Here is a 27,911-nt window from a genome sequence, read left to right as displayed (position 1 = left end):
GATTGTTTCCGTTGCCATGGAGACTGTTGTGCATGGGGGCGGTAACCAAGCAGCTCAGGTTCGTGTTGTTCATTTTCACCGCGTAGTTATAAAGACTGGTTTTAGGCATATTTTCGCGACTTAACTTGCTTCGAAAAGGTCCCTGCTTGTGATCCGTTAATTGTCATGTTGTCACTAAGCGGCTGAGTTTGTCTTCCTTTCGGGATGTTCTCCACTGCGGCGCGAATGACAACTAAACCGCCGAATGGATCCAAGTCTGGAAAAGCTGCTCCTCACTTTCCCTCCATTCATCAGTTCTTCACACCGGCTGTTCCGGAGCTCGCCGAGGTGGGCGTGAGTTTTATTACAACGACTAGCTCGGTTTTCCGCGAAGCTGAAGTCATTTTCCTATTCTCTGGCTTCTTCTTGGGATTTTCCCCGTTCCACCTTAAATAGTGCGGCGGTCACATTGCGGCGCCTCAGCGCCAGAGTGTAATTGCTGCTCTATTTAAGGTGGAACGGGAAAATTCGATCAAGAAGCTGGAGAACAGGAAGACAACTCCAGCTTCGTGTCTTTTTCATGGCCTTCTTTGTGAAATCAGTCAGCAGCTCATATATGAAGCATGTGTTTTCACAGCCTGCCAGGCATCCAGACCTCTCCCGGGTGGTGCGCCTCCTGGAAGACCCCGTTTCAGTAAGTGATCGGAGCTCAAATGGGTTCAGTGGTTTTCAGCTTTTTTATTTTTCATATCCAGAGATAAGGACTAGACAATGTGTCCAGAAGTTTGCGGACACCCCCAATAGTTGGTGAATTTAGCCACTTTTAAGGAGAATTCTAACCTACAGATTTTTCGAAATGTCTGCATAATGAAATGGTTTAGATGTAAACAAAACATTTCAGAGTGGTTTGGTGTGAAATGCTCCGTTCTTACTGAGTCAGACCTGTTCACAGTGGTGGTGAAAGGAACCAGACGTCTGAAGAGTTGAATGCCTCTAAAAGCTCCCTCGCAGAAACGTTTTACACAAAATCATCATGAATATGTTGCCTGAGCCATTATTTTATGGCTTAAAACACTTTTACAATCCATTACTGTCAAAATGGTGCTCAGAGACGGTTACTTTTTCAGATTTAGCCCTGTCTTCCGTCGTCAAGATGACATATAAAAAAATCTGAAGACGTGAAGGTGCACTGGTCATTTTAGAAAGTAAATTAAATGACTACATTTATGCTGTAGACGCTATAACCAGTGTTTTCCATCACCGCCACTATAAAGAAGTCACTAAGTTTCATTACAGTCAAGCATTTTCAAACCACTTTGAATGTGTGTTTACATCTCAGCGATTGAATTAGGCACACATTTTGAAAAATGGGTGGAATTCTCCTTAAAGGTACACCTGTGTTCAGTTGTGCTCACACAGGATGTATGAAAAGCACTGACCAATAGAATAGGTCACCTTGCCCAATGCCAGGTGTTGTCTAGAGGGATACAAAGACCCCCAGCACTGCGCTCTCTGGAGTGATGGAGCTCCGTCCAGCACCTTTGTGATGAACTGGCATGATCCAGAACAGATCATCCAACATCAGTACCTGACCTCAATAATGCTCTTGTGACTGAACACAATCAAATCCTCACAGCAGTGTTCCAATATATAGCGTAAAGCCTTCGCAGAAGAGTAGAGAAGCAAAAAAGAGGCAAACTCCCTATTAATACCTTTGATTTTAGAAGAAACGCTGGATAAACAGGTGTCTACAGACTTTATAAACACGTAGTTTATATATTTGACCAAATCAGTGAAACGTTCCATAGAGAACTGGGTGTAAATGTTTGAATATGATCTCTTTACTTGCAGAGCTCACTGAGAGAGAGGCACATTTCTGCCTTAAAGAAAGTCGCAAAGAGATGCCAGAACGGATTTGTATCCTCACTGGACAGAGAAATTCTGTTAAAATTAGAAAACAGGAAAAATAATCCTAAGTGAAGATAAAACTGTACCTCCATTACCAGCCGGTGGATGTCATGATGTCAGTTGTGATGTAAGTAAGTGTCACCCAGTCCCTGTGGGAGCGAAAGCTGCTTTGCTGGTCCTCTTGAGTCCAATTACAAACCAATTTGCCAGCCTATGCCAGTGCTTTTTCATATTCCGGTACATAGTATGATGAAGAAAGTACTTTTGTCTGCATGGAAAATAACTTTGATTAAAAGTAGGTTTTTCCTAATTTTTTCAAGAGAGGTTTGATGTAAAATGCTGCAGTGTAGAGAAACGCAACTCTTGTTTTGGTTGCAGTGGTGGTGATAGGAACCAGGGGTCGACATATCGACACCTTAATATAGTATAAAAATATCAGTTTTATTTACTAAACAAAATGACCAATGAACACATAAATTATTTTATGTAATGTTGATAATATAGTTTTCTTTGGCTGCTGTTCTGCTTACAATGGTGTTTAAATGTAGGTTTTAGGTAAAACTTTCATTAGTTCATTTCTCATTCAATGTACTTATAACTGTCATATGTTGTGCAATAACATTCATGATATAATAATATTGCAGGGTAACTTTCAAAGATGTTAAACACTTTAGACGTCGGGTTCCTATCACAACTGCTATGACTCTGTACGTTTCCCTAGAAAATCAATTAAGACAAGCTAATCCATCATTAGACCCACAACAGGGAAATGGGCAGTGCTACAGCAGCAAAGGGCTAGCAAGGCATGAACCATGACTTCTCATGAAAAGAAGTGGCAAGAAGAGAATTAACAAAACTTCACACCAAGCCACTCTGAATGACTTCATCATGCAGAAATTTAAAAAAATTGGTGGAGTTCCCCTTCATCATTAAATGATTCTTAGTTTGGATGTACAGTTCTTGACAAAAACATTTAATTAGTGTAGAACCTTTAATTAATGTGTAAGTTCTTTAAGATTAACATCTTATTTACAAAACGATTCATTACAAAATAAGGTGATTTGAGAAGTCTTGGCATCGTTCATGGCATCGTTCTAATGACCTAATGGCCTTTATCGTTCACCGCCATTCACTCCTTCTTAACTGGGCATTTACCTGAACTGTCACAGTTCTTGAAGCTTGTCGAACATTTTCCTTGACGTCTGACTCAAGCTTCTGCGAGATCTTGTGAACGCCTTTACGATTCTAAACTTGTGTGCGGAAAGAGCGAAAGACCATCCCGAATATGCTTCCATACTGTGTGACCTGCTGCATATATGCAGGTAAGACTTTCCTCAGTAATCAGTGCAAATGTATTATAGGCTGGAAGCAGCAGTTCATCCAAATTAATCAATGCAAAACTTCCCTTCAAGGCTTCCTTTCTTAAAGGAGAAGGCCTCGGATGAGACGAATTATGCCAGCGTTGTGACCGACTCTCTGTCTCAGATGGGTAAGTGATGGGCTCCATTAATCTTAGTGAGCGAAATCCCTCCGGGTAATCAGGGGGTTGCCTGGCTATTCCAGTGTTGGCTGGCTGCCAACTCGCTCGCCGTAGTGGAGCTGGTGCTAGCTTCAGTGGCAGCCAAATGTTTGGTTAACAATTCGTCATTTGGAAATGCTCTTTTCCAGCTCGATTTGCTAGTTTCCACACATTAATTAAGATCTTACACAACTCCTCTTGCGACCTCAGTTTTAGCTCGTCCTCATAACAAGCATCCCTCACACTGTGACACATTGTGAAAATTTTCAGAGGTATGCCTGGCGTGTTTACAATTGCTGAGCTATGAAGGACCAACTGGGTGAATGAAGTTGGTATACAGCCAGCCTGAGGCAGACCCGTGCTATAATGTCATGATAAGTTCACCACAAGCCCCTCCACGCCTCACCCACCCGACCCTTCCTTAGTTTTGCATGCAAGCCACAGGGCTTATGTAGGTAATAAGTGATGGAAGCTTGTATTTTACCCATTAGCATCATGCAAACTGCATGCCTAAAAAAGCTATGTTTATGTGGGATCTGCCTCTCTAACACGGGGAAAAAAGGAAAGCTCTGACTTCAGCAGCTGATGATGGCTGCCTCTACTGGTTTTAGATGCAAAATACCTTCTTTCATATTGATAGATAACGGTATGACTTACAGTGTTAGAAACCAAGTAAGTCTATTTGAGATTATTTAACAACATGACACTGTGTAAAGCAATAGTATGGCAATTTAGGTAGTATGGCAAATTAGGCATGATGCTATATTGTGGTGTATAAACTTCGCTTACTTGTTAGCTGCGTTAGACTTTTTTCACTACAAAAGCAGTGAAAGCAGTGAGAAGCGAACTTCCGACACCAAACATGTCTTGGCTGATCAACTGCATTTGGGATAAGAAGAAATCTGTGACGCTGAGGGAGACAAAGAGGCAAGATGCAAGTGAAAAGCCTTAGTTTAATTAAAAATCCATGACACAAAGTTATCCACAAGACAAGACAAAGACCGAACACTCTGAACGAAACACTGAAACAGAAAGAAAACAGACAGGTGAGACAGATAACAAGAAAGCAGGACCAGGGAGGAGACAAAGACCAACTAACAACAAAAGCAAGTGGCTGACCTAAACAAAGCACATGGAGCAAAGGCTTAAACCGAGAAAGACGAGGACAGGGTACGACAGGATTTTACACCATCTGCATATGTGCTTCTTGGCTGAACTCTTCCTTTAAGTTAAATGAGCATCATGCTGAACTTGTTGCTTGTATTATCGTATGACAGTGTGGAGTGTATTGTTCGTATCGTGGCAGGTTATCTGATGAGGGTCTCAGACTCAAAGGTTAGAGAGCAAATCTGCGCTTCCATCATATCCTTGTACAGCTCTGACAAGTCAAAGCCGTGTGAAGATGGTGAGTCCCTACAACACAGCATACTTTATCAAGGAATTGGGGTACTTGCCTTTTCTTGTATTGACGGAATGTATGCCTGTCTCTCTGTCAGGTCTGTGTCCTACAAGCCTGGGTTACAGACAGGAGATGGTGGAGAGAAGCGGTGTGGCTGAGACTCTGGTGATGGCACTGGGTCTAATGGAGAACCAGCTGCCAGCCAAACTTCAGGTCCTGCGGGCCCTACAAGTCCTCTCCAGCTCCTCCGGTGAGCTCTGCATTCAGCTGGATTCAATTGTGTTTGCCAGACTTGGTTAGCTCTCATTTAAACCTAACCCCAAATGTAGATAGCAAAGACATGCTAAGTGTCTTTATTTGTTTCTTAAGTTTGGCACCAGAGCTTTTAGGCTAATATAGCTAGCAAGTAAAGGAAGCTTGAAGAAACCACATACTCAAGTCTATTTGAGAGTAGCTTGATGTAGTTTGAGATAAGTCTGAAGTGAGTTGGGCATGCAGTTTGCACAATGTTAATTCGGGAGGCGTAGACCAAGTCAGAACATTTGGAACGGTCACCCATGCTTCTGGGGGCATATCTCACATGCACAGGCAGTGCTGGAAGGAGCTCCTTTTGAAGCAGAGTTAATGACAACAGAACCATGGAACCAAATTCTTAGCTTTGGTTGGTTCTTTAATTGATCTATCACATTTTTTTCTGCTTTCAAAAGCAGTTGGAGCTGCAATAAGTAGAATTAAACACAGTGAGGGAAAGTACACGTATAGCACTGCTAGCTTTGCGCTAACGTAGGCCAGCATTTCTCCCACAGGCGCTAGCAGAAATGAGGACTATTGTAGCAAATAAAGGCCAGTCATAGAATTCAGGTTTGTTCATTAAACATGGCAAAAAAGTGAGGGGTGCATTTTTGAGATTACATGACAAAGAATTACCACACCAGTGATGTTAATAGCGATGATATTTGTGAAGAACTGTTTAAAAATGGAGCTTAGACCAGCAGCTTTAGTAGCGTTCAAGCTTGCATGTATCATCTATAGCAACATTAAGACCATCTCATTTTTCAAACTGTGAATATTTAGACATACAATATGTATTTTCTTATTTCATTACAAGATTATTGAGAGCTAAAGCTAAGCCAAGTAACTCCCAGCTCTTAGGATTAGTAGTAATGTGGTACCAAGAATTAGTGTAAAACTAAAGAAACTTCAGACATCAAACATGTCTTGTCTGATTAATTACAACTGGAGTGAAGGGAAAATTCTCACTTTAAATAACTCATATTTGAGGAGATTACATTTTTATGGTTGTTTTCCCATTCCTTTATGTTTTTGTAATATAATTACTCATCTGATGGCCTTTTTCACTGCATGTGGCCTTGCAGCCGTGAACTGTAGCTTTATGCTGAAGGCAGAAGGAGCCCAGAAAGTCTGCTTCCACATGAACGAACCAGATCAGTCCGGACAAGTGCTGTTCCGTTCCTCTGAGATCCTGTGGAACCTTCTGGAGAACGGCTCCAGAGAGGAGGTTACCAGCCAGCTGAGCAACATGGACTGCATCATGTGGGTTTACATTCCTCATTGCTCCTTCATGGGAGAGACATCACAGTTCTATTGAAGATAGTAGTAGGATAGTATAGTACTGCATAAAAATAGAGTTAAAGGGGAATTCTACTGACTTAATTAGATCAGTAAAATCTGATTACAAACTCATTCAGAGCAGTTCGATATGAAATGGGTCTTTTTAGGGGAATTTACTGTCTCTTACTAACTTCTCCTAAGACTTGTTTACAGTGGTGGTGACAGGATCCAGGCGTCGGAAGTGTTTAATGCCTATAAAAGCTCCTTTACGCAAATTTATTACATGAAATGGTTCTGAATATGGCATCTGATGCCTGCTAACTTGTTTGAGGTACTTTTGAGATAAAACTACCTTTTGTTCATACATTCAATCAATCAGTCTTTGGGCAGTCGTGGGCTGGAGGTTAGGAAACCAGCCTTGTGACCAGAAGGTCACCGGTTTGATCCCCTGAGCCGAAAGTACGTGACTGAAGTGCTCTTAAGCAAGGCACCTAACCCCCAATTGCTCCCTGGGTGCTGCGGATAAGGCTGCCCGCTGCTCCGGGCAAGTGTGCTTACTGCCCCCTAGTGTGTGTGTTCACTAGTGCGTATGTGGTGTTTCACTGCACAGATGGGTTACATCTGTAGGTGAAATTTCCCCGTTGTGAAACAACTGTGCAGAAGGTTAACATCTCATTGACTGTACTGTGCAGAAGGTTAACATCTGAGTGACTGAACTGTGCAGAAGATTAACATCTCACTGACTGAACTGTGCAGAAGGTTAACATCTCAGTGACTGAACTGTGCAGAAGGTTAACATCTGAGTGACTGAACTGTGCAGAAGATTAACATCTCACTGACTGAACTGTGCAGAAGGTTAACATCTCAGTGACTGAACTGTGCAGAAGGTTAACATCTCAGTGACTGAACTGTGCAGAGGGTTAACATCTCAGTGACTGAACTGTGCAGAGGGTTAACATCTCAGTGACTAAACTGTGCAGAAGGTTAACATCTCAGTGACTGAACTGTGCAGAAGATTAACATCTCAGTGACTGAACTGTGCAGAAGGTTAACATCTCAGTGATTGAACTGTGCAGAAGGTTAACATCTCAGTGACTGAACTGTGCAGAAGGTTAACATCTCAGTGATTGAACTGTGCAGAAGGTTAACATCTCAGTGATTGAACTGTGCAGAAGGTTAACATCTCAGTGACTGAACTGTGCAGAAGATTAACATCTCAGTGACTGAACTGTGCAGAAGGTTAACATCTCAGTGATTGAACTGTGCAGAAGGTTAACATCTCAGTGACTGAACTGTGCAGAAGGTTAACATCTCAGTGACTGAACTGTGCAGAAGGTTAACATCTCAGTGATTGAACTGTGCAGAAACGTAGAAAAATTGGTGTAGAATTTGCCTTTCAAATTAGCATTTGAGTTGTTTGAGTTGGAGCCTTGAGTTCAAAAGTGCACACCATTAATAAGACATACATAACTACCACTTCAGCTCAGGAATAAATGAGGTGTTAAGTATTCGCTGGTCCTGGATTTCATCTTTGATTGAGTGTTTTGAACAACAGGGTCTTGAAAGAGGCTTTTTTGCATCAGCTTCTTAATGGCTACCGGCACTATGACCAGCAGCTCCGAAATGACCTTCTAGTGATTATAACCCTGATTGCCGAAAACCCCAGGGCTCCACTAATTGTAAGTACTGAGTTCATTACCTTCTCATTCTGGAGTTATCCTCAATGCTTCCTTGCTTAACTTTCTTTTCATTACAAAGCAACTTTAACGTTCTTGTCAACAGGAGAGTGGATTCGCCAAGCAGCTCATCCTTTTCGTCACTTTTCCTGAACGTAAGTCTTGCTCTGTTCTGGATGTGGATGCTGTCATAGATAATGAGATTTTATATAATTTAACATCAGTTTTACTTCCTGTCCCGCAGTGAAGAGCCATAACCCGCTGATCCGAAACCTCAAGCTGTCCTTCACCAGTGAGGATTTTGAGATGAAGAAGCTACTGCTCAATCTGCTTGTTGTTCTGTCCAGAGACCTGTCGGCGGTGCAGGTAAGGGGAGCTGCAGGTGTGGCAGGAGTGCTGAGCACAGCAGACTAGTGTGGCATAGGGGGTAAATCTCTGACCTCACAACAACACGATTCCTTAGTAAACAGATCAGTACAGCTTGAATAGTGATGCATGATCAGAATCTGCTGACATCAGTATCAGTAGATTTTGCTCCAAACACCCATAAATCAGCCGATCTGCATTGTAATTTTATGAGGTGAATAATATGAAGCATGTAAGTGCATTTGTGCTGTATTTGAGTGCTTCGGTTACACTGTGCCACAATGTTAAAATGAAAAAGCATAGCTGTTCATGATTCATTGTGCTTAAAAGCCAGTTACCTCTTCTCTACAGAATGAATTGCTCAGTTTAGTGCTTAGGATTAAAAGACATTTTGCATCAGAATTGGTATCAATATTTTTTATTAAAAAATGCCAGGCATTACAGCGAAAATTACATTATTATTATTATTGTGACTTTAGCTAATAGAAGATATTAGAAATATGTTAAAGCTTCGCTGTTAAAAAGTCTAATAAAAATAAATAATAAACAATTAGCCATTGGCCAATGTGGCTCTGTAAAAACGAGTGATCAATGCATGTCTGTCCATGAAATTCTCAAATTTGACCTCAATTTGATTGGATTGTTTTAGGATAATTCAAGTTTTTAAAAATACATTGAATAGACAAATATGACTGGAAAAACTGTTTAGACAGTGGTGGAATTTAGACAATAAAAACAATACTCAAAACTTTTTTTTAGATTTTTAGGCTTTAAAATGTACCTTTATTGATAGTGTAACATTCAAAAAAATTATTGAATCACCACTTTTGTAGCAGTTTACTCAGGCCAACCATCTGTCCTGTATGTAAACGTCCACTTTTTGGGGTCTAAACGTACTTCCAGCCGGGACTAAATTACCTAAAAGGTCCAGGATGGCTTTGTTTTCACTTTGTGAATGTGTCTGTCCTTGTGTTTGTGTTGACTAGCTGTTTAAAGAGAGCCGTGTGATGCTGGCATTGATGCTGCTTGTGCGGCCCAGTTCATCTGACAGACGACCCAGCGGAAAGGGCAGACGCAGTTGGACCTCTGTCCAGCAGGAGGAGCTACAGCTGCACGCTTTAGCCACTCTGGCCACAGTGGCGCCGCTCATGCTGGATGAATATCTGTCATGCCAGGCCAACACCTGCCTGCTGATGCTGCTGGAGTGGTGCACTCAGCAAGGTATGCTAGAAAAGGTGTGCTGGGTAAAGCAGCTGGAGCGACACATTGTAGAAGGAGTTTGCATGTTCTCCCCCAGTCTGCATGAGTTTCCTCTGGTTTCTTTACACTGTCCAAAGACATACAATCAGATCAGTTGGAGACACTAAAGTGCCCCTAGGTGTGTGTGACCGTGTGTAGGTCTGTGAGTCTGCCCTGTGATGGCCAGGTGATCTACCCAGGGTGTTTTCTGCCTTCCGTCCAATGAACACTGGGATAGGCTCCAGCAACAGCACATACTCCCACCCCTCCCCAACCCGGTGTTTATGAAGGTTTATGCAAAAACGAATCTAATCTTTTATTGCTTGGAATTAATCAGGCTGTTTTTTTTGGTGCTTTTAAGACCGATTCATGTAAATGATCTCTGTTCTGACCGGCTGCCTTTGATTGGCTGTGTTGTGGCTCGGTCAGAAAGTCAGAGCAGAAACACACTTTATAACTTCAGTGTGAGTGTGCTGATCTAAACCGCTGTGGAATGAATAAGTGGATAAAAGTAAATATGTTGGTTTCAAAAGTGGCCGAACTGGCTAAATGCTGTGTTTTGAAAATTGAGCTTTCTGCTTTCAAAAAATACGAAGGGCAGTTCAGTTTCCCATGATGTGAGCGCTCTAATTAAAAATAGCTGATTTTAGACATTAGCATTTTCTTAAGAAGAAACGTCAAATTGGTGTCTATCAGGCCTGGTATTGGCATTGGCTAATGCTTAAGATTTCAATATCTGTCTCAATATCAGGACAGGATAAATGGTTTTGTTGTATCATCTGGAGTTGGTTCACAATATTTCAGTAGCAGTGTTCTGCAGAGATTGTAGTCTGATGTGCTGTGTTAAAGATATAATTAAGCAGTCGCTGCCACAGTAAGTCAGTCAGTACATCAAATAATGTACATCAAATAAACTCATTTTCACTCTTTTTCTCCAGACTCTTATTTTGGACAGAGTCATGGTTTCCATGGTGCTGGAGGCCAGGGCGGGAAGAAGGCTCAGATGAGGTACTGTGTGCGCCTCCTCAGGAGTATGGTGTCACTTAGCAACAGCCTCATCAACCAGGACCTCTGTGATCAGGGAGCCCTCAGCCAGCTCCTTGGTAAATATTATGGGATATACCATATGTGTTATAGATTATATACTGTTGACTGTGTTCTTGTCAAAAGGCCTGATTTAGTTACACCGCTAGTGCAGGTTTTCGCTTGATTGGTTAGTGCAAATTTAAAAAATGACAGCTTGTCAGAAGTAAGTGTTATTATTGAAGATTGTTGAAAAGATTCAATTGCCTACCATTCCAGTTAGCTTCCAGATTTTGGGCTGTAAATGTGAATGTTGAGCTGCCAGAACAGCTTTTGTGTCATGTCATGGATTCTACAAGTCTGTGGAAATGTATTGGAGGAAGGGAACACCATTCTACCAAAATATATTCTCTCAGTTGATGCTTCAGTGATGGCGGTGTAAAGCAATGTCAGTCCAGGTATTCAGTTGGATTGAGATCTGGTGACTGAGAAGGCCACAGCATATGATTTACATCATTGTCTTGCTCATCACACCATTCATGTGATCCCTCATGCTTTGTGAATGGAGGTCTTGACATCCTGGAAAAGAGACTTCCAGAAAGATGTACTGCATGATATATAGAAGCAATTAACATCCTCATATGCTCTGTAGCATGTACAAAAATGCTGAGAAGGACAGGTTGACCTCGATTTTGGGCCGAGTAGATCAAAAGAAAAAGATTTATGTGGCTTTAAATGAGGTTCATTGTTGGGGTGTGGATGGTATTTTTCTCTCTGAGAATTTCAGTCTGAACTGAACAGTTTGTCACATACAGTACTGTGTGAAAGTTTTAGGCATCTAAGCAAATTTTTAAGCAATTTACCTCAGCAGTGAGTTTATCACAATGTACATTAGAATAAAGTCATATTCATAATTCAAATAAGAGATTTGTTAATATCATCAATTACATCATGAGCACTATTTACTGAAGCACTGATTGGTCAAACCAGGAGTTGCTTTTTAACTACATAAAATACTGGGCTTCTGAAAATGGTTAAACAAACACACTAAGATCCAGAAAATCACTATATATATATATATATATATATATATATATATACAGTGGGGAAAAAAGTATTTAGCCAGTCACCAATTGTGCAAGTTCTCCCACTTAAAAAGTGGAGAGATGCCTGTAATTGACATCGTAGGTAGACCTCAACTATGAGAGACAAAATGAGGAAAAACAATTCAGAAAATCAAATTGTCTGATTTTTAAAGAATTTATTTGCAAATAATGGTAAAAAATAAGTATTTGGTCACCTACAAACAAGCAAGATTTCTGGCTGTCACAGACCTGTAACTTCTTCTTTAAGAAGCTCTTCTGTCCTCCAGTCATTACCTGTATTAATGGCACCTGTTTGACCTCGTTATCTGTATAAAGGACACCTGCCCACAACCTCAAACAGTCACACTCCAAACTCCACTATGGTGAAGACCAAAGAGCTGTCGAAGGACACCCGAAACAAGATTGTAGACCTGCACCAGGCTGGGAAGACTGAATCTGCAATAGGCAAGCAGCTTGGTGTGAAGAAATCTCTTGTGGGAGCAATAATCAGAAAATGGAAGACCTACAAGACCACTGTTACATCTCCCTCGATCAGGGGCCCCATGCAAGATCTCAGCCCGTGGGGTCAAAATGATCACAAGAACAGTGAGCAGAAATCCCAGAACCACATGGGGGGACCTAGTGAATGACCTGCAGAAAGCTGGGACCAACGTTACAAACGCTACTGTCAGTATCACACTACGCCGAGAGGGACTCAGATCTTGCAGTGCCAGATGTCCCCCTGCTTAAGCCAGTACATATCCGGGCGTGTCTGAAGTTTGCTAGAGAGCATTTGGATGTTCCGGAAGAGTATTGAGAGAATGTCATATGGTCAAATGAAACCAAACATCATGCTTTGGGGCTGTTTCTCTGCAAGGGGACCAGGACGACTGGTCCGTGTACATGAAAGAATGAATGGGGCCATGTATTGTGAGATTTTGAGTGCAAACCTCCTTCCATCAGCAAGGGCATTGAAGATGAAACGTGGCTGGGTCTTTCAACATGACAATGATCCCAAGCGCACTGCCAGGGCAACAAAGGAGTGGCTTCGTAAGAAGCATTTTAAGGTCCTGGAGTGGCCTAGAGTGGCCTCTCCTGATCTGAACCCCATAGAAAACCTTTGGAGGGAGTTGAAGGTCCGTGTTGCCTGCCAACAGCCCCAAAACGTCACTGCTCTAGAGGAGATCTGCATGGAGGAATGGGCCAACATCCCAAGCAACGGTGTGTGCCAAACTTGTAAAGACCTACAGAAAATGTTTGACCTCTGTCATTGCCAATGAAGAATATATAACAAAGTATTGAGATGAACTTTCGTTATTGACCAAATACTTATTTCCCACCATTATTTGCAAATAAATGCTTTAAAAATCAGACAAGGTGATTTTCTGAATTTTTTTTTCCTCATTTTGTCTCTCATAGTTGAGGTCTACCTACGATGTCAATTACAGGCCTCTCTCCACTTTTTAAGTGGGAGAACTTGCACAATTGGTGACTGGCTAAATACTTTAGACTCCCCGTGTCTGTGTGGCTTTCTAAATTCTACCAAAAGATATGTTTCAATGATGGCGGTGTAGAGGGATGTCAGTCCAGGTGTTCAATTGGATTGAGATCAGGTGACTTAGAAGGCTGCAGCATATGATTTACATCATTGTCTTGCTCACCACACCATTCAGCGACCCCTGTGAATGGAGGTCTTGATATCCTGGAAAAAAGACCAGGTTTCAGAAATGATTCATCAGAGGATAAAAGTGTAAAAGTGACCCTTTCCTCTAAGGAGACAAGTAGATCCAAATCTTGCCAACAAAGGCCCTCCCTCAGCATATCAGCTACTGGACCTCCTCTCCGTAGAGGTCAAGCATTCTCTCCTGTACTGTTCTCTTTGTGCATGCCACACATGCACTCACCCACTTGGGGAGAACATTGTGATGGATGCCTCATTTGACCATATCAAATCTCTTCTGTTGTAATACTAGCCAGTTGAGCAGTCTTTGAGCCTAAAGCTCCTGCCGTCCACAACCCAACAATGAACTTCACTTAAAGTCACTTAAATATTTTCCTTTTCATTTTCTTGGCCCCTTCTCAGCACTCAGCACTTTTATATATGCTGCAGAGCGTAGTAGGATGTTAATTGCTTATATGCATCATGCAGGATGCCTGTCTGGAAGCATGTACACTTGTGTTATGTTTCTCCACTCATTTATTCAGGTTTTTCTTTTATTAGTCACCTGTCTGTGCCTTTATATTGTAACTGTTTAAAATATGTGTCCACGCTCAGGGTTGTTGAGGCACTTCCAGGAGAGAGAGGAAGAGGAGGATGCTGTTTGTGTGGAGATTCAGACAGACGTGCTGCTCACCCTGTCTGCCCTGTGTGAGGAAGACATGCACAGGAAGGTGAGACACCCAGAGGGGCTTTTCCTTACGATGTGCAGTTCATCTGCTGGCATCCTCTGCCCTTAGTTGTCCTAGGTTTTAAAGGGCCCATACCAGGGAAAACTTATTTTTTTATATAAGTTTAATGTAATATGTAAATACAGTTACCATTTTGAAAACACACACTTTATTCCCCAGCCTATAAAGCGACTACAGAAACAATCTATTTTAATATCATCACGATCACAACCTTAAACACAGTTACACATGACCATCCATTCGGCATACAGCAGGTTAGTGCTGCTCATTCATTTTAAAGTGAAGTGGTGTGAACTGCAGACAGTCTGTAGCAGCTATATTGGAGTGGAAGATGTGGAGATTAAACGCTGTGCTGTTCCTGAATGTCAGGAAGTCAATCCATCATTACAGGATCCAGACATCCAAAAAGAGTGACTGAAGTTTATTTTCAGTTTATTCTGAAGTTTGTCACATACATTTCAGCCTGGGCTGTTTTTTGAATGTGGTGTTCCTCCTTTTACTTGTTAAACAGTGTGCCAATGTCATTTCTATACATCAGTCTTAAAGCCTGAGATAAAAAGACAGGAAAATGGTGGTATAAAAATGAATTAGGAAGATTTGGTGCAGGGGCGCCAGTGCATAGGGCTGTCACCTCACAGCTAGAAGAGCCTGGGTTTGATTCCCTGGGTCGACCAGGGTCCTGTCTGTGTGGAGTCCTCCCACAGTTCAGCCATGCAGTCAGGCAGCCAGATACTAACTTGCCCCTAGGTGTGGCTGTGTGCAAGAATGTCACTGTATGTCTGCCCTGTTATGGACTGGCAACCTGTCCAGGGTGTTCCTTGCCTTCTGCCCAGTGACTGCTAGGATAGGCTCCAGCACCCCTCACGACCCTGAAGGATAAGCAGCTTAGATACTGATGAGAGAGGGAAAGATTTGGTATATAAAACCAGGCAAACATTATAAATAAAACAAAACGTAATCCTGTAACAGGCTTATTCAGTGAACAGTAGAGACAGAGACTCACTGGCACATGTAACCACAAATGCGTAATTATCTGTGTGTGATTTCTTTGCAGGAGCTGTTTGGTGCAGAGGGTGTGGAGATGGTCATCCGTTATCTAAAAATGAACCCAGCTCAGCTCTACAGCGGCCTGGGACACAACCGACTCTTCCTGTCTACAGTGGACTGCGTCTGGTAAGCCCTCACATGCTCTGAACACCTTCATACCACATTACTCACTCTATACCAAAAGTGGGTTAGGAAAAGTAGTTTTTCTCAGTAAAGTAGCAAAGCACAGTTTCATGCTTTCCCTGCTCCACCACATCTGATTTAACTAGTTAATAGACTTGATCACATCGTTCACTTGTGTTGAATTAGTTGTTAGGCCTGGGAAATGAAATGTATTGTACAGCTGTATACAAAGATTTGGATACCCCTGGCCAATTACATGTTTCCTTGATTTTTTTTAAATGACAAAAAAAGCTACTACAGCCTCTCCAGCAAATTATTTTTAAAAATAACATTTTTCTGCAGAAGTTAATGCTCAGCTACTTGATATTTTATTAACTTAAAAAAACAGAAAAATGGGTCGTCTTAGACGTTCTGCAACTCCGAGGACTGTGCAACTTGCCTTTCTTGAAGTAGTTCATGGTGGATTTTGAGGTATGCTTTGGCTCTTTGTGCTGTTGTAGAAGCCAGCTTCATTTTCTTGACTGGCTTTGTCACATTTGCCTCCAGAATTTGCTGATGTTTAGAGGAAGTCATTCTTCCATCTACCCATGTAATGTTTTCTGCTCCATTGCTTAAGAGTAGGCAAGGTGTCCTTTTCATCAAATGTCGCTTCCCCTTTTGTCTAAACCTTTGGTGACTGTAGCCAAAGATTTCCAATTTTACCTCATCATTCCACAGGATTTGTTTCTGATGCTGTTTTGCATACTTCTGATGTTTGATTTGGTGATAAAGTTGCAGGTAAGGTGTCCTGGTTGCATACAGTGATGCACAACCGCTCCTGTATCAGCTAAACCTTCCTGCAGGTCCTTTCCTGTCATATGGGGTTTTTTCTTTGCTTTTCTGGCCAGCATACAAGCAGATCTGTTTGAGAATTTTCCAGATCTTACCTTGACTTTCACAATTCTCCTGAAATGACATTTCCGGTAAAAGTTGCTGGAAGTTTTAATACTTTAACAACTTTTTTGTGGCTTCACTGTTTTTGCAGGCATTTATTACACTGTGTAATTGTAATCAGTTGACAAACATTAATGGCAAATATTAACAATTCTTGTCCTGCCTTACCAGTCCTATTGAGTCCATTGAGGCTTTATGAGTTAATTAAGTTCTTAGACTTTACAGCTGGAAAGGTGTCCAAACATTTGCAAACACTTGCCACAATCACTATATTTATTTATTCAAATACAAAGTAATAGTGCAATGACATCAGTGAAAACTGTTATTTTTAAAAATGATTGGCTGCAGCAGTTGGGTTTACTTCTTTTCACTTTGAAAATGAACAAAATATGGCCGGGGTGCCCAAACTTCTGCATACAGCCAAATATGTGGTATTTTCCATAAACAGAATCTGTTGTATTCCATTTTTGTTTGGGAGTGATCCCCATTGTTACAGGGCAGAGTAATCTGTTTCAAGCTCAACTGTGCCATTAACCTAAACGACTGTTTGATCGCCTTCTATAATATTGTTTTATCCTTTTCTATTTTATTTTACCCCCTAATCTGAAAACGTGCAGGTCTTGCATTGTTGGCTGTTACACGACAGAAGATTTGTTCTTGGAGAAAGAGGGCGCTTTCCTTTTACTCGACTTTCTCCACGTAAGTAACATCACAAGCTCGGCCATCATTAAGAGGTTTGCTGCTGTTGCTGAAAGCAAGGCTTTTTATTGACCAGCAGGTGGAGCTGTAGCTCTGAACCGAAGAACTCAGTGCACATCCTAAAGCTAAAGCTGTGTCATTTGGCCCATAAAAAGAACATTTTGCAAGATTATTTTTATTCACTCATATATGAACAACGCTTAACCTGGGCCAATGAAGAACGGTCTCATTCAGACCAGTTCCCTTTCCCGGCCAGTGGGGGTATAAAAATAAAGTTAGACAAGAATGATATGAAACCACAGTCAGTAACCCTATAACACAACCTACTGCGTCTAACTTTAGGCTACATGGACTTTAACCTAAATAGTAAGTCTCCTGACCAATCAAAAAGCTTGAATTTTGAACGATTATATCTGACACAGTCTGACTCCAATCAATAAAAACTTTACCAGGTCACTCTAACTGCACAATGTGAGCCTTACCCCATCACCCCATCTCACTCTGCCTCAATTCACAGTTGAGCCCCAGGAGCATGAAGAGTGCCTTGCTGGGGACCCTGCTGGAGCTGTGTGACAACCACAAGACGCTGGTCCACGTCGATGCTTGGAGGGGAGAGAAGGACCTTACTGCCCCGGCTCTGCTGCTTCAGCTCTGGAGGCAGGAGGAGGCCAAGCTCGGCGTGAATAGAGACCAGCAAGGGAGAATCACTGGTACAGGGCCAGAGATAAAACACCATTTCACCCAGAAATGTTATGCTACCAATGTGAAATGATGCTAATAATGTTGCAGATGAGGGGAAAGTCAGTAATGTAAGGAATCGGTGAACTCTAGACAGAATGGAAGCATTGTAGCATTGTAAGTAAAATTTCATTATTAGCTTCACATACATGGGCTAAGACTAGTCTTGGACTAAATTGCCTTGCCAATTTTTAGTTCAGGCTAATCTGAATTTGAAGTTAAACCAGTTAACATTTTTTACAGATCTTATTGATTGACCTGAATTTTTCATTCCTGATCTACATAATGTTCCCCTTTTCCCCCACAAATATTCAAATTACTACTTTATCCAGTGTGTGCACAATAGAGGGCCCTCCTTGAATGCTCTCCCTTAAAGTGGACTACTGTAGACTAAACTGTTTCAATGAAAGCATCACTGATCTAGTGGCCTCTGGTCTTGATATTAAAGTTAAAACATTAAAACTCTTTGTCTATTAAATAAAACGTCCACCCTTACTCAATAAGATGTAGGCTCAGTTCTCTGAGTTGATATTTTTCGGTTAAGTAGTGTTCAGTGTTTTAATGGTGTTGGTTTAACCTGCAGATGTGAAGAAACCCATCCTGTCTCGCTATCAAGAGGAGGAGCCATTAGTGTCTGTAGCTGCAAACAGACCTAGTGCTGCTGTTATGGATGTATCAGAAAACCTGCGCTCAAAAATCTACTGTCTGTTCTGCAGAATAGGTGAGCATGTCGGAGAGAGAGAGAGAGAGAGGGAGAGAGAGAGGGAGGGAGAGAGAGAGAGAGAACAGATGCATTATTTCTTTTTTTTTGTTTTAATGAAAAATGGATGTGCTTGTAGGCTTTGAGGAACTGCGTGGTTTGACTGCAGAAGACTACATCACTTTGAGCATAGTGAGCAGATACCTGGACTTTAAGGTAAGCTCAGACTCTATGGTGTCACTCAAAGGGCCCATATCTCGCGTTTTCTTGTGTGATAATTAAGTTACATGACCATTTTCCAACCTTGCTTTAATCCCTTCAAACTCAACAGGCTGTTGTTGTTACTGTACCATTAAGGATGATGTACAGTGCCTTGAAAAAGTATTAAATAGAAATCTGAAAAGTATGGTGTGGAATTTGTATTCAGCCCTCTGTACTCTAATACCCCTAAATAAAATCTAGTGTGACCAAATGCCTTCAAAAGTCACCTAATCAGTAAATAGAGCCCACCCGTGTGTAATTTATTCTCAGTATAACTAGAGCTGTTTTGTGAAGGCCTCAGAGGTTTGTTAGATAACATTAATGATCAAACAGCATCATGAAACCAAGGAACACACCAGAAAGGTCAGGGCTAAAGTTGTGGAGAAGTGTAAGGCAGGCTTAGGTTATAAAAAATATCCCAAGCTATGAACCTGCCACAGAGCACTGTTCAGTTCATCATTGGCTCAACTGCAAACCTGCCAAGACATGGCCGTCCACCTAAACTGACAGCCCAGGCAAGGAAAGCACTAATTAGAGAAGCAGCCAAGAGGCCCATGGTCATTCTGGAGGAACTGCAGAGATCCACAGCTAAACAACTCCACAGAAAAAACTGAAAATGAGCTAAGGAAATATAACACACAGTACAACAAATTCATAAATAAGAAGAGTCAATTCCTAATATTACAAATAAGACACAAAAATTGTGAACACAGCAAAAAACCTGAAAAACTCTTGGCTAATCTAGTAAAATGTAATAAAGAAAAAGCAACAATACCAGTAATCAAGGATGAGACAGGAAATATTATGCAAACACCAGAGGAGATCAATCAAGTATTTAGAAAATTTTATAAAAATCTATACTCACTAGAACACGAGCCAGAAACAGAAGACATTTGCACTTTTCTTAATAACATAAACCTTCCAAGACTGACCAAAGGACAAACACAAGTACTGGAAAATCGACTAACGTCAGAACTTTATAATGCCTTTCATCACATATCTAATAATAAACCACTTGGTCCTGACGGCTTTCCCACTGAGCACTTCTGGACAACACTCGACCCACTATTCAATAGAATGACATCCGAAATACAAGATTTTACCATCTGAAATGAACACCGCTATAATTTCACTTCCTCTCAAACCTAACAAAGACCCACCCTACCCTCCAGCTGCCGTCCACTATCACTCATTAACACAGACACAAAAATGATAAGCAAGACCTTATCCCATCACTTATACATCCCGATCAGACCGGCTTCATCAAAGGAAGACATTCAACCACTAACCTGTGCAGACTACTTAACCTCATACGTCACACATCGATTCACAAATCAGTTACTGCAATAGTCACATTAGATGCAGAGAAAGCTTTTGATAAAGTCAAATGGAAAATCTTCCTTACCACATTGCACAAAATAGGGTTCGGTCAAATCATTTATTAATTGGATGAAACTTCTTTACACTGCACCCAAGGCCAGAGTTAATACTAATGGACTAATATCACCAAATTTCACACTGCACAGAGGTACCAGGCAAGGATGCCCCCTCTCAACCCTCCTATTCTCAATTTTTATAGAACCGTTGGCAGCAGCTATACGACAAAACACAAACATAAAAGGTTTCCAAACCCAAACTGTACAACACAATCAGTTTAAATGCAGATGACATCCTACCGTTTTTGCAGAATCCCCCCACATCAATTCCTCAAACCATACAGATTACTCCAAAATCTCCAATTATTCTATTAACTGGACTAAATCTACCACCAATCACATGAACTTACAGCAGCACAGTCTCTTCCTATTCACTTGAGCACCCAATACATCTCACATCTGGGCATCAAAATTTCCTCCCAGCTGTCAGAGCTGCAACTCAATTTTAACCCATTACTCTCAACTATAAACAATCACCTCAAATGCTGGATGAACTTTCCACTATTCCTTATTGGCAGAATATATACAATCAAAATGATCGTGTTACCAAAAGTAAACTATTTTTTCTCAATGAGTCCAATTCAGCCTCACTCTACCTGGTTCAAAACCTTAGACTCCATTATCTCCAAATTTTACTGGAAAAATAAACCACCTAGGATCAAATTAGTTACATTACAGAAGCACAGAACCCAGGGAGGCCTGAAGCCCCCAATTTCCAACAATACAAAAAACGAATCATTTGCAATACATAATAAAATGGATAAAGCCTAATCAAACAGATCAATTATGGAGAGCAGTAGAACAAGCTTCAAGTAATACAACTCTGACTTACCATTCATTTGTTCAATACTCAAACGCCACTCCTGTTTCAAAAACCCAATGATAGCATCAACACTGACAGCTTGGTGGAAACTGCATAAGATCATTGGCACCCTCCAAACACTCTCCTGCCACCAAAAACACAACAACTTTACACTTTACTTTAGATGGAAAGACATGGGTATTACACACTTACATCACATTATGCAGAATAAAAACTCCACATCTAACTCAGGTATACGGCATTCAGAGCAACCAGTTTCTGGAATATCATCAGCTTAGATCCATATTAAACTCAAACATTAAAAACAAAAAATATATGCTAGAACGAAGTGCACTAATTTAAGAATTCCTAAACATCTCCTCCTCAAAAAAATATTATCTAAAATGTATAAATTCCTATCTGAGTTAGATCAAACAATTTATGTACCAAGGAAAAAGTGGGAAGAAGATCTTCTGGTTACTCCCTCTACCGACCTCAGGACAAACATTCTGGAAAGCACATTTAGCATGACTAACATTACTAACCTCCACCTCATACAATATACGATCATTCTCAGAGTTCACTACACTGGGCAAAGGCTCTATAAAATGGGAATAACAGACTCTGAAATCTGTTTACACAGTTCACTAAACACTCCTGATAATTACATACATGCCAGCTAAACATAGTCCATCTAAACAAGAAAGACAACAGAGCACTTTTGGTGGTCTAACCATCGCTAAAAAGACTATTCTGACAAACTGGAAAACAAGGAAAAACCACATTTGGTCACATATTAACACACACACACAAATAAATGTATATGGCAGATATTATAAATAGCTATAGCTCAATTCATTCTCTGAGGGTGCAAATATTATAACTTCTGTTTTCTTTTTTTCTTCTCCTTTTACGTTTTACGTGTTCTATATGTTTGTTTGTTTTTTCTCCCAATTTCTACAATTTTCTTCACGTTTATTGCCCCTTGTAATTTTTGTTTGCTTGTATGTTTGCAGTTTATTGTCCTCCCTCTACACGATTGCAGCGTATACTAAAAGAAATTTGTAATACCATTAATATAGAAAAATTGGTCCTCCGAAGATGGGGGTTGGTGGCGGACATAAAAAAAAAAAGAGAGAGATCCACCGCTCAGTTGGGAGAATCTGTCCACAGTACAACTATTAGTCGTAGTTGGAAGAGTGGCAATAAGAAAGGCATTTTTGAAAGCAAGCCATAAGAAGTCCTGGTGCAGTTTGCCACAAGCCATGTAGGGGACACAGCAAACATGTGGAAAAGTGTTCTGGTCAGATGAGCCAAAGCTGAGCTTTTTGGCCTAAATGCAAAACGCTATGTGTGGCAGAAAACTAACACCGCATATCGCCCTGAACACACCATCCCCATCGTGAAACATGGCGGTGGCAGCATCATGCTGTGGGGATGCTTCTCTTCAGCAGGGACGGGGAAGCTGGTCAGAGTTCATGGATAGATGGGTGGAGCTAAATACAGGGCACTCCTGGAGGAAAACCTGTTAGAGGCTGCAAAAGACTTGAGACTGGGATGGAGGTTCACCTTCCAGCAAGACAATGACCCTAAACATACAGCCAGAGCTACAATGGTGTAGATCAAAGCATATTCATGTGTTAGAATGGCCATGTCAAAGTCCAGACCTAAATCCCGTTGAGAATCTGTGGCAAAACTCAAAAATTGCTGTTCACATAAGCTCACATAAAAAGCTGGTAGAGACATACCCCAAAAGACTTCATGAAAAAATAAGAAAACTATACATAATTTTCTTTTCACTTCACAATTACTTGCTACTTTGTGTTGGTCTATCACATAAAATCCCAATAAAATACATTTAAGTTTGTGGGTGTAACGTGAAAGAATGTGGAAAAGTTCAAGGGGTATGAAGACTTTTTGAAGGCACTGTATGTAAATGAGGTCTGCTTTGACTGGCTGCTCCTGTATTCTGCCTTATTAGAAAGCTGTCAGGGCTAAAACACAGCTGGCTTCAGCATGACTGAGCGGAGCTAAGCTACTGTAGGCAGATATATGTTAAGGCAAAGGTTTTTGTGACATCACAGAAGCAAATGCCTGTTTTTGCAGCTTTTTTGCTTTTTTAAAAAAGCAAAGGAAATTTGTTCTTTCAGGATATGGGCCATTTAAAAGAACAGTGGTTCATTTGATGAAAAACTGTAGGCATGTTAAAGGGGAACTCCACTCCAGTAATTGCAAAATGACTTCATTCCAAGGTTAGGATGTAAACAAAATCATTCAGAGTGGTTCAGTGTGAAATGCGCCTTTCTACAGAAAACAGAGGCGAGAGAGAGAGACTGCACCCGCCGACGGCGAGGCAGAAGAGCCCAGGGTGAATGGAAATTGACAGTGTCAACAACAAACTACTTGCTACTCTGCTCACAGGTTTATGGGGAAGGACAGCGAGATGAACCTGTGATCTATCACAGCCCCTCCGATGATTAATGTTACTCACAAAAGCTATGAGTTTTGCTGACACAGTGAGACGCAATGTTGCCAACCCATACAACACAAAAGGCGTGCAGGGCAGACAGGGGTACATGCAAGGAATTGTTAGGAAAAAATAGTACCCAAAAATGGGATTTTTTCAAACTTAGCACTATTTTACAATATAAGCATTACTTACAAAACACAAAAATTCGCTGGTTAATTTGGATAGCAGATAAAATGGTGATAATTCAGATTCAGATTCCTTTATTGATCCCAGGGGAAATTGCAGTTGTTACAGTTGCAGCCACTTATGTAAAAATAAACACTTTACTAATAATTTAAGACAATATAGAGAATTTACAGTATGTACACCAGATTTAAGTACTTATGAGTATAGTAAGGTGGCGGTGATTGTGATAGTAATATGAAACATCAGGTACAAAGCAGTTACAATTATTTAAATGATTTAAATTAAGTTAGTGTCCCTCTGAGTTTTTGCACACACAGTTGTTATTATTGAACAGTTTGGTATTGAGTTTTGTGAATCACACACTGAGGGAGGAGTTATAGAGTTTGATGGCCACAGGTAAGAATGACTTCCTGTGGCTCTCTGTGGTGCATTTTGGTAGAATGAGTCTTGAGCTGAATGAGCTCTTGTGTCTCATCACCGTGTCGTAGAGTGGGTGGGAGCCATTGTTCATAATGGCCTTCAGCTTAGACAGCGTCCTCCTCTCTGACACGACCATCAGCGAGTCCAGCTCCACACCCACAACATCACCGGCCTTGCGGATCAGTTTGCTGAGTCTGTTGGCATCTGCCACCCTCAGCCTGCTTCCCCAGCATGCAACAGCATAGAGGATAGCACTTGCCACCACAGACTCATAGAAGATCCTGAGCATAGTCCGGCAGATGTTGAAGGACCTCAGGCGCCTCACAGAAAATAGAGACGACTTTGGCCCTTCCTGTAGAGGGCGTCAGTGTTCTTAGCCCAGTCCAGTTTATTGTCAATAATATATTGACAATATTGTCAATTTGTAGTGGTAACTACAATGTCTGGTTCCTAGTGCAACAATTGTGAACAATTTTGACTCTGAATGATTTTGTTTACATCTAAACAGTTGAATGATTAAGTAATTTTGCAAAATTGGTGGAGTTCCCCTTCAAATGTATTAGGTGTCTGCTTCTAGAAAACAGGGCAGCTTTTTAAAATCCTTATTAGCTATTAGTCATTAGGGTCTAGTCTGAGCTGACAGTTGTGTAAAGGCGGGCAGTATATCAAAAATATAAAAATATCACAATATTATACTGTTTAGTTTTTCTAAGGTTGCAAACAAGCTGAAACAGGCAAAATATGACCAAAGGAAATGGAAGTGTAAGTATAGGAGCCAGAATAAACTGTAGTGAAACTCAAAGTATCTACATTTAAACATCATTAAGAATATAAGAAGTCAATGGATTAATGATTAATATTAAGAATCATCACGTTCTTTTTTTCACCCTGACGGAGAAGTGGCTTAGAAAACGGATGGATGGATGGATGGATGGATGGATGGATGGATGGATGGATGGATGGATGGACGGACATTCTTTTTTTCTTCACACTGGTCTCCTCCAGCAGTTTGAGCAGATCTCACAAACCAATATGGCACCCAAAAATACACACAACCATAATAATAGACATAATAACAAACATCATCACAAACTTGATCATACATGAGTACACGTAAACAGAGGCAAAAAGTCAACATTTGCAGTTCGTATATGCGGCTCTGGTTGACTAAATGGTATAATGTGAGTACACACACACACATTTTCTAAGCTGCTTCTCCCTCAGGGTCACGGGGTGCTGGAGCCTATCCCAGTGGTCATTGGGCGGAAGGCAGGATATACACCCCAGACAGGTCACCAGTCCATCGCGGGGCAATGATGTGATTAGTGATTTTTAAAATAGGCTGTAGAGAGATTGGAATATCCTGCCCAGGAACATCACCGCCTGCTTTTAGTTTAGTGCAGTTTGGCACATTTTAGCCAAATTGCTACAGCACAGTTTCTCAATGAATCTCAGCATCTCCCTCCAAGCTATATAGTGCGCTATGAAAGTTCTAGCTTCTTCACCCAAAATGTCACAGGTATGGAGTTGTGCATATATGACTTAATCCCAAATGGCTAATTATTAGATGTATTATGCACAAGAAATACTGGCGAGACCCATGATATACTCAGTAAAGTGCATAGTGACATAATATATCAAGATAATGATCACATATCATGATGTTTCCCCAACTTTACAGCTCATTGGACATCAGAGTGTGGAATGTCAGTTACACTGTGTGTGTGTGTGGGTGTGTGTGTGTGTGTGTGTGTGCAGACAGGAGAGGTGTGGAGTGAAGTGTCAGCTGAGCTGGAGTTGGAGGGTGTCAGACCCATCACTCCGGACGCCGAGGCTCTCAGCACCATCGTCCAGACAAGCGAAGACACAGCCAGACACGTCTGCTTGCTGCAGCAAAGCATTCTGGACCAGCAGAAGCAGGAAGACCTCAAGGAGGAGAAACTTGCATATAAAGAGGTCAAACAATGTTTATTGACTCTTGTTCTCACAGCCAGTTTGTGAAATGCCAAATATCCTTTCATCATATTTGGCCAGGCCTCATATATCCAGTGCATATGAAGCTGGTTGCTGTATATTTTAGAGGGGCAGTTCTAGAGGCGGACAATATAACAATGTAATCATGATAAGCGCTGTGCTTTTTTTAGCATCTTGTTGAAGTCAGTAGTGGGTAAAGAACACAGACTAACTTGCTGTTTTTTCTCATTTTAAAGAGGAGCATAAATCGTCCTGTTTAACTGGCTGTGGTGCAGTACAGTGATTGAAATTCTGAATCCAAATCAACCCAGCGTTTTCAGCGGCTGCTTTTAAATTGGCACTACTAGTAAAATGTGTTTAGGTGTTGAAGTATTTGGTGTGTTTTATGTTGTAAAATTATCGTGGTATTATATTTTTGCAAACTTTCCCAGCTTCCACACAGTGTTGTCAGGTACTTACAATCTGTCCAATGAAAAACATGTATCTCCATTTTTTGCAATTTTTGCCTTTCTGCATTGTTTGAGCTCAGCGAAAATTTCATGAAAATTGGACCAATAGCAATGCTCCAAAATTTCTTGAAATTAAATGTCTTTCCATTACCATACAGTGAAAGTAAAGGATGTTTTTGGCCCTCTCCTGTAATGTTACTATTTTAGAAATTCATGGTTTTCTTTGGACAGCAACTAAATATCCACATAGACTCCACTTGCAACTGAAGTTGTGGGTATTTTTTTTATTTTCAACATACAGATCAGCTTAAACCGTAAGCAACAAGAGCTAACTGCAAAGTCCTGGCAGCATCATGTTGCAAAGACATCAGACTACAAAATCTTAAAGGTGCGTATCTGTATTGTGGTCATTGCTGAATTGACTTATAGTTAGCCTACGAATGACAACATACAGTAGCAGAAACTGAGTCCAGTGCATCATATTCAGCCAGTATGTACTTCATTTCCATCTCTGGATTCTTTGATTTGCCTCAGGAGTCTAAGCTGCTGCAGGAAAGATCTATCGAGTTGTCTCGGCCGAGGGAGAAATCGGACGGGTTTATTTTTCACTCCACTCATATTCCCAACCTGCAGACTACCGTAAGAGCTTTGTACTGCTATAACATGAACTCTGTCCCATCATCTTAAGGCTCTGATGCTGTCTCTGTGTTTGATTAGACGTTGACGAGATTCTGGATGATGTCACTTGTTGAAAAATTGCTTATTAACTTGAAATTAAAAGGTAAAAGTGTTTGTTTTGATGGCAGCAAGCAATACGAATGTAGCACAGATTAACCAGACCATGGTGTGATAGTCCATGGACCATAAATATCCTGTGATGTGTCTCTCTGAATTGTGTTTGACAGTCTATTGCAAGTGTCCATTCAACAGCATGTATTCAATGTGTGTTTTTCGTGTAACAGAATTTCTTCAGCCGTGTCTTGACGATTGAGAGCACCCCTGCAGCTCTGACTGGAGGACCCCTGGCAAATACAGATTTAGCTCTGGAGAGGGTGCCTATTGAGGGGGGAGCACTGAGGAAAGTGGCCCCTTCAAACACTGAGCTGGAGCTTCCTAACACTGTCACTGTCAAATAGACACCACAGTAAAGACAATCAATCTCCAAAAGATCACCGCAGAGTTTAGCATCTCCACAGCTCTAATGCACCCAATTCAACAGCTCTGAGACCTCCAGGAACCGGAGTTTCTCCCCTCTGCGCAGATATATAGAACTTTTATAAATAAATCTACAGAAATTATGTACAATCCTTCAGATAAATAATATATATGTATTTTTTTGTCAGACTCGAAGCTGCTACACATTTGTTGTTTCCTGCTGATGCGTAATAGTGTCTGTTTTGTTTGCCTTGCTGAGTTGGCTCAACTTCAAGCAGGATTCCATCAGGCTATTGGAGGATTGTTGTATCTGATTGTATAATATATCTTAAGTGCACTTGGA

The 27,911-nt window shown here is 41.0% G+C and overlaps 1 protein-coding gene across 2 annotated transcripts; it reads left to right on the top strand.

The window, feature by feature from the left end:
* The first annotated feature begins 4 nt into the window (after nt 1-4).
* LOC108435596 (cilia- and flagella-associated protein 69) lies at nt 5-27,911 on the top strand. 2 transcript variants are annotated; one of them, XM_017711536.1, is made up of 24 exons: nt 5-58; nt 180-327; nt 617-673; nt 1,831-1,896; nt 3,100-3,209; nt 3,300-3,376; nt 4,713-4,811; nt 4,903-5,055; nt 6,182-6,359; nt 7,933-8,056; nt 8,160-8,208; nt 8,298-8,419; nt 9,406-9,640; nt 10,597-10,761; nt 14,042-14,157; nt 15,230-15,348; nt 16,896-16,977; nt 17,495-17,687; nt 18,299-18,436; nt 18,555-18,631; nt 25,749-25,946; nt 26,715-26,801; nt 26,948-27,052; nt 27,376-27,911. In XM_017711536.1, the coding sequence occupies exons 2-24, from the start codon at nt 205-207 to the stop codon at nt 27,547-27,549; spliced, it is 2,847 nt and encodes a 948-aa protein (XP_017567025.1). In that variant the 5' UTR covers nt 5-58; nt 180-204; the 3' UTR covers nt 27,550-27,911. The 2 variants fall into 2 exon arrangements, with proteins under 2 accessions (XP_017567025.1, XP_017567024.1); XM_017711535.2 differs by having other exon boundaries at nt 54-327.

The sequence above is a fragment of the Pygocentrus nattereri genome, chromosome 11, assembly GCF_015220715.1.
Source record: "Pygocentrus nattereri isolate fPygNat1 chromosome 11, fPygNat1.pri, whole genome shotgun sequence".
In the NCBI taxonomy this organism is placed as follows: domain Eukaryota; kingdom Metazoa; phylum Chordata; class Actinopteri; order Characiformes; family Serrasalmidae; genus Pygocentrus; species Pygocentrus nattereri.
This window is presented reverse-complemented; position numbering and strand designations above follow the sequence as displayed.

Bases quoted from the DNA above. Each gene is read 5' to 3' on its own strand.
- LOC108435596 (XM_017711536.1), top strand. From the start codon at position 205: ATGTTCTCCACTGCGGCGCGAATGACAACTAAACCGCCGAATGGATCC. The intron at 8,420-9,405 runs GTAAGGGGAGCT...TGTGTTGACTAG, and splicing joins GAGACCTGTCGGCGGTGCAG to CTGTTTAAAGAGAGCCGTGT. The intron at 14,158-15,229 runs GTGAGACACCCA...ATTTCTTTGCAG, and splicing joins AGGAAGACATGCACAGGAAG to GAGCTGTTTGGTGCAGAGGG.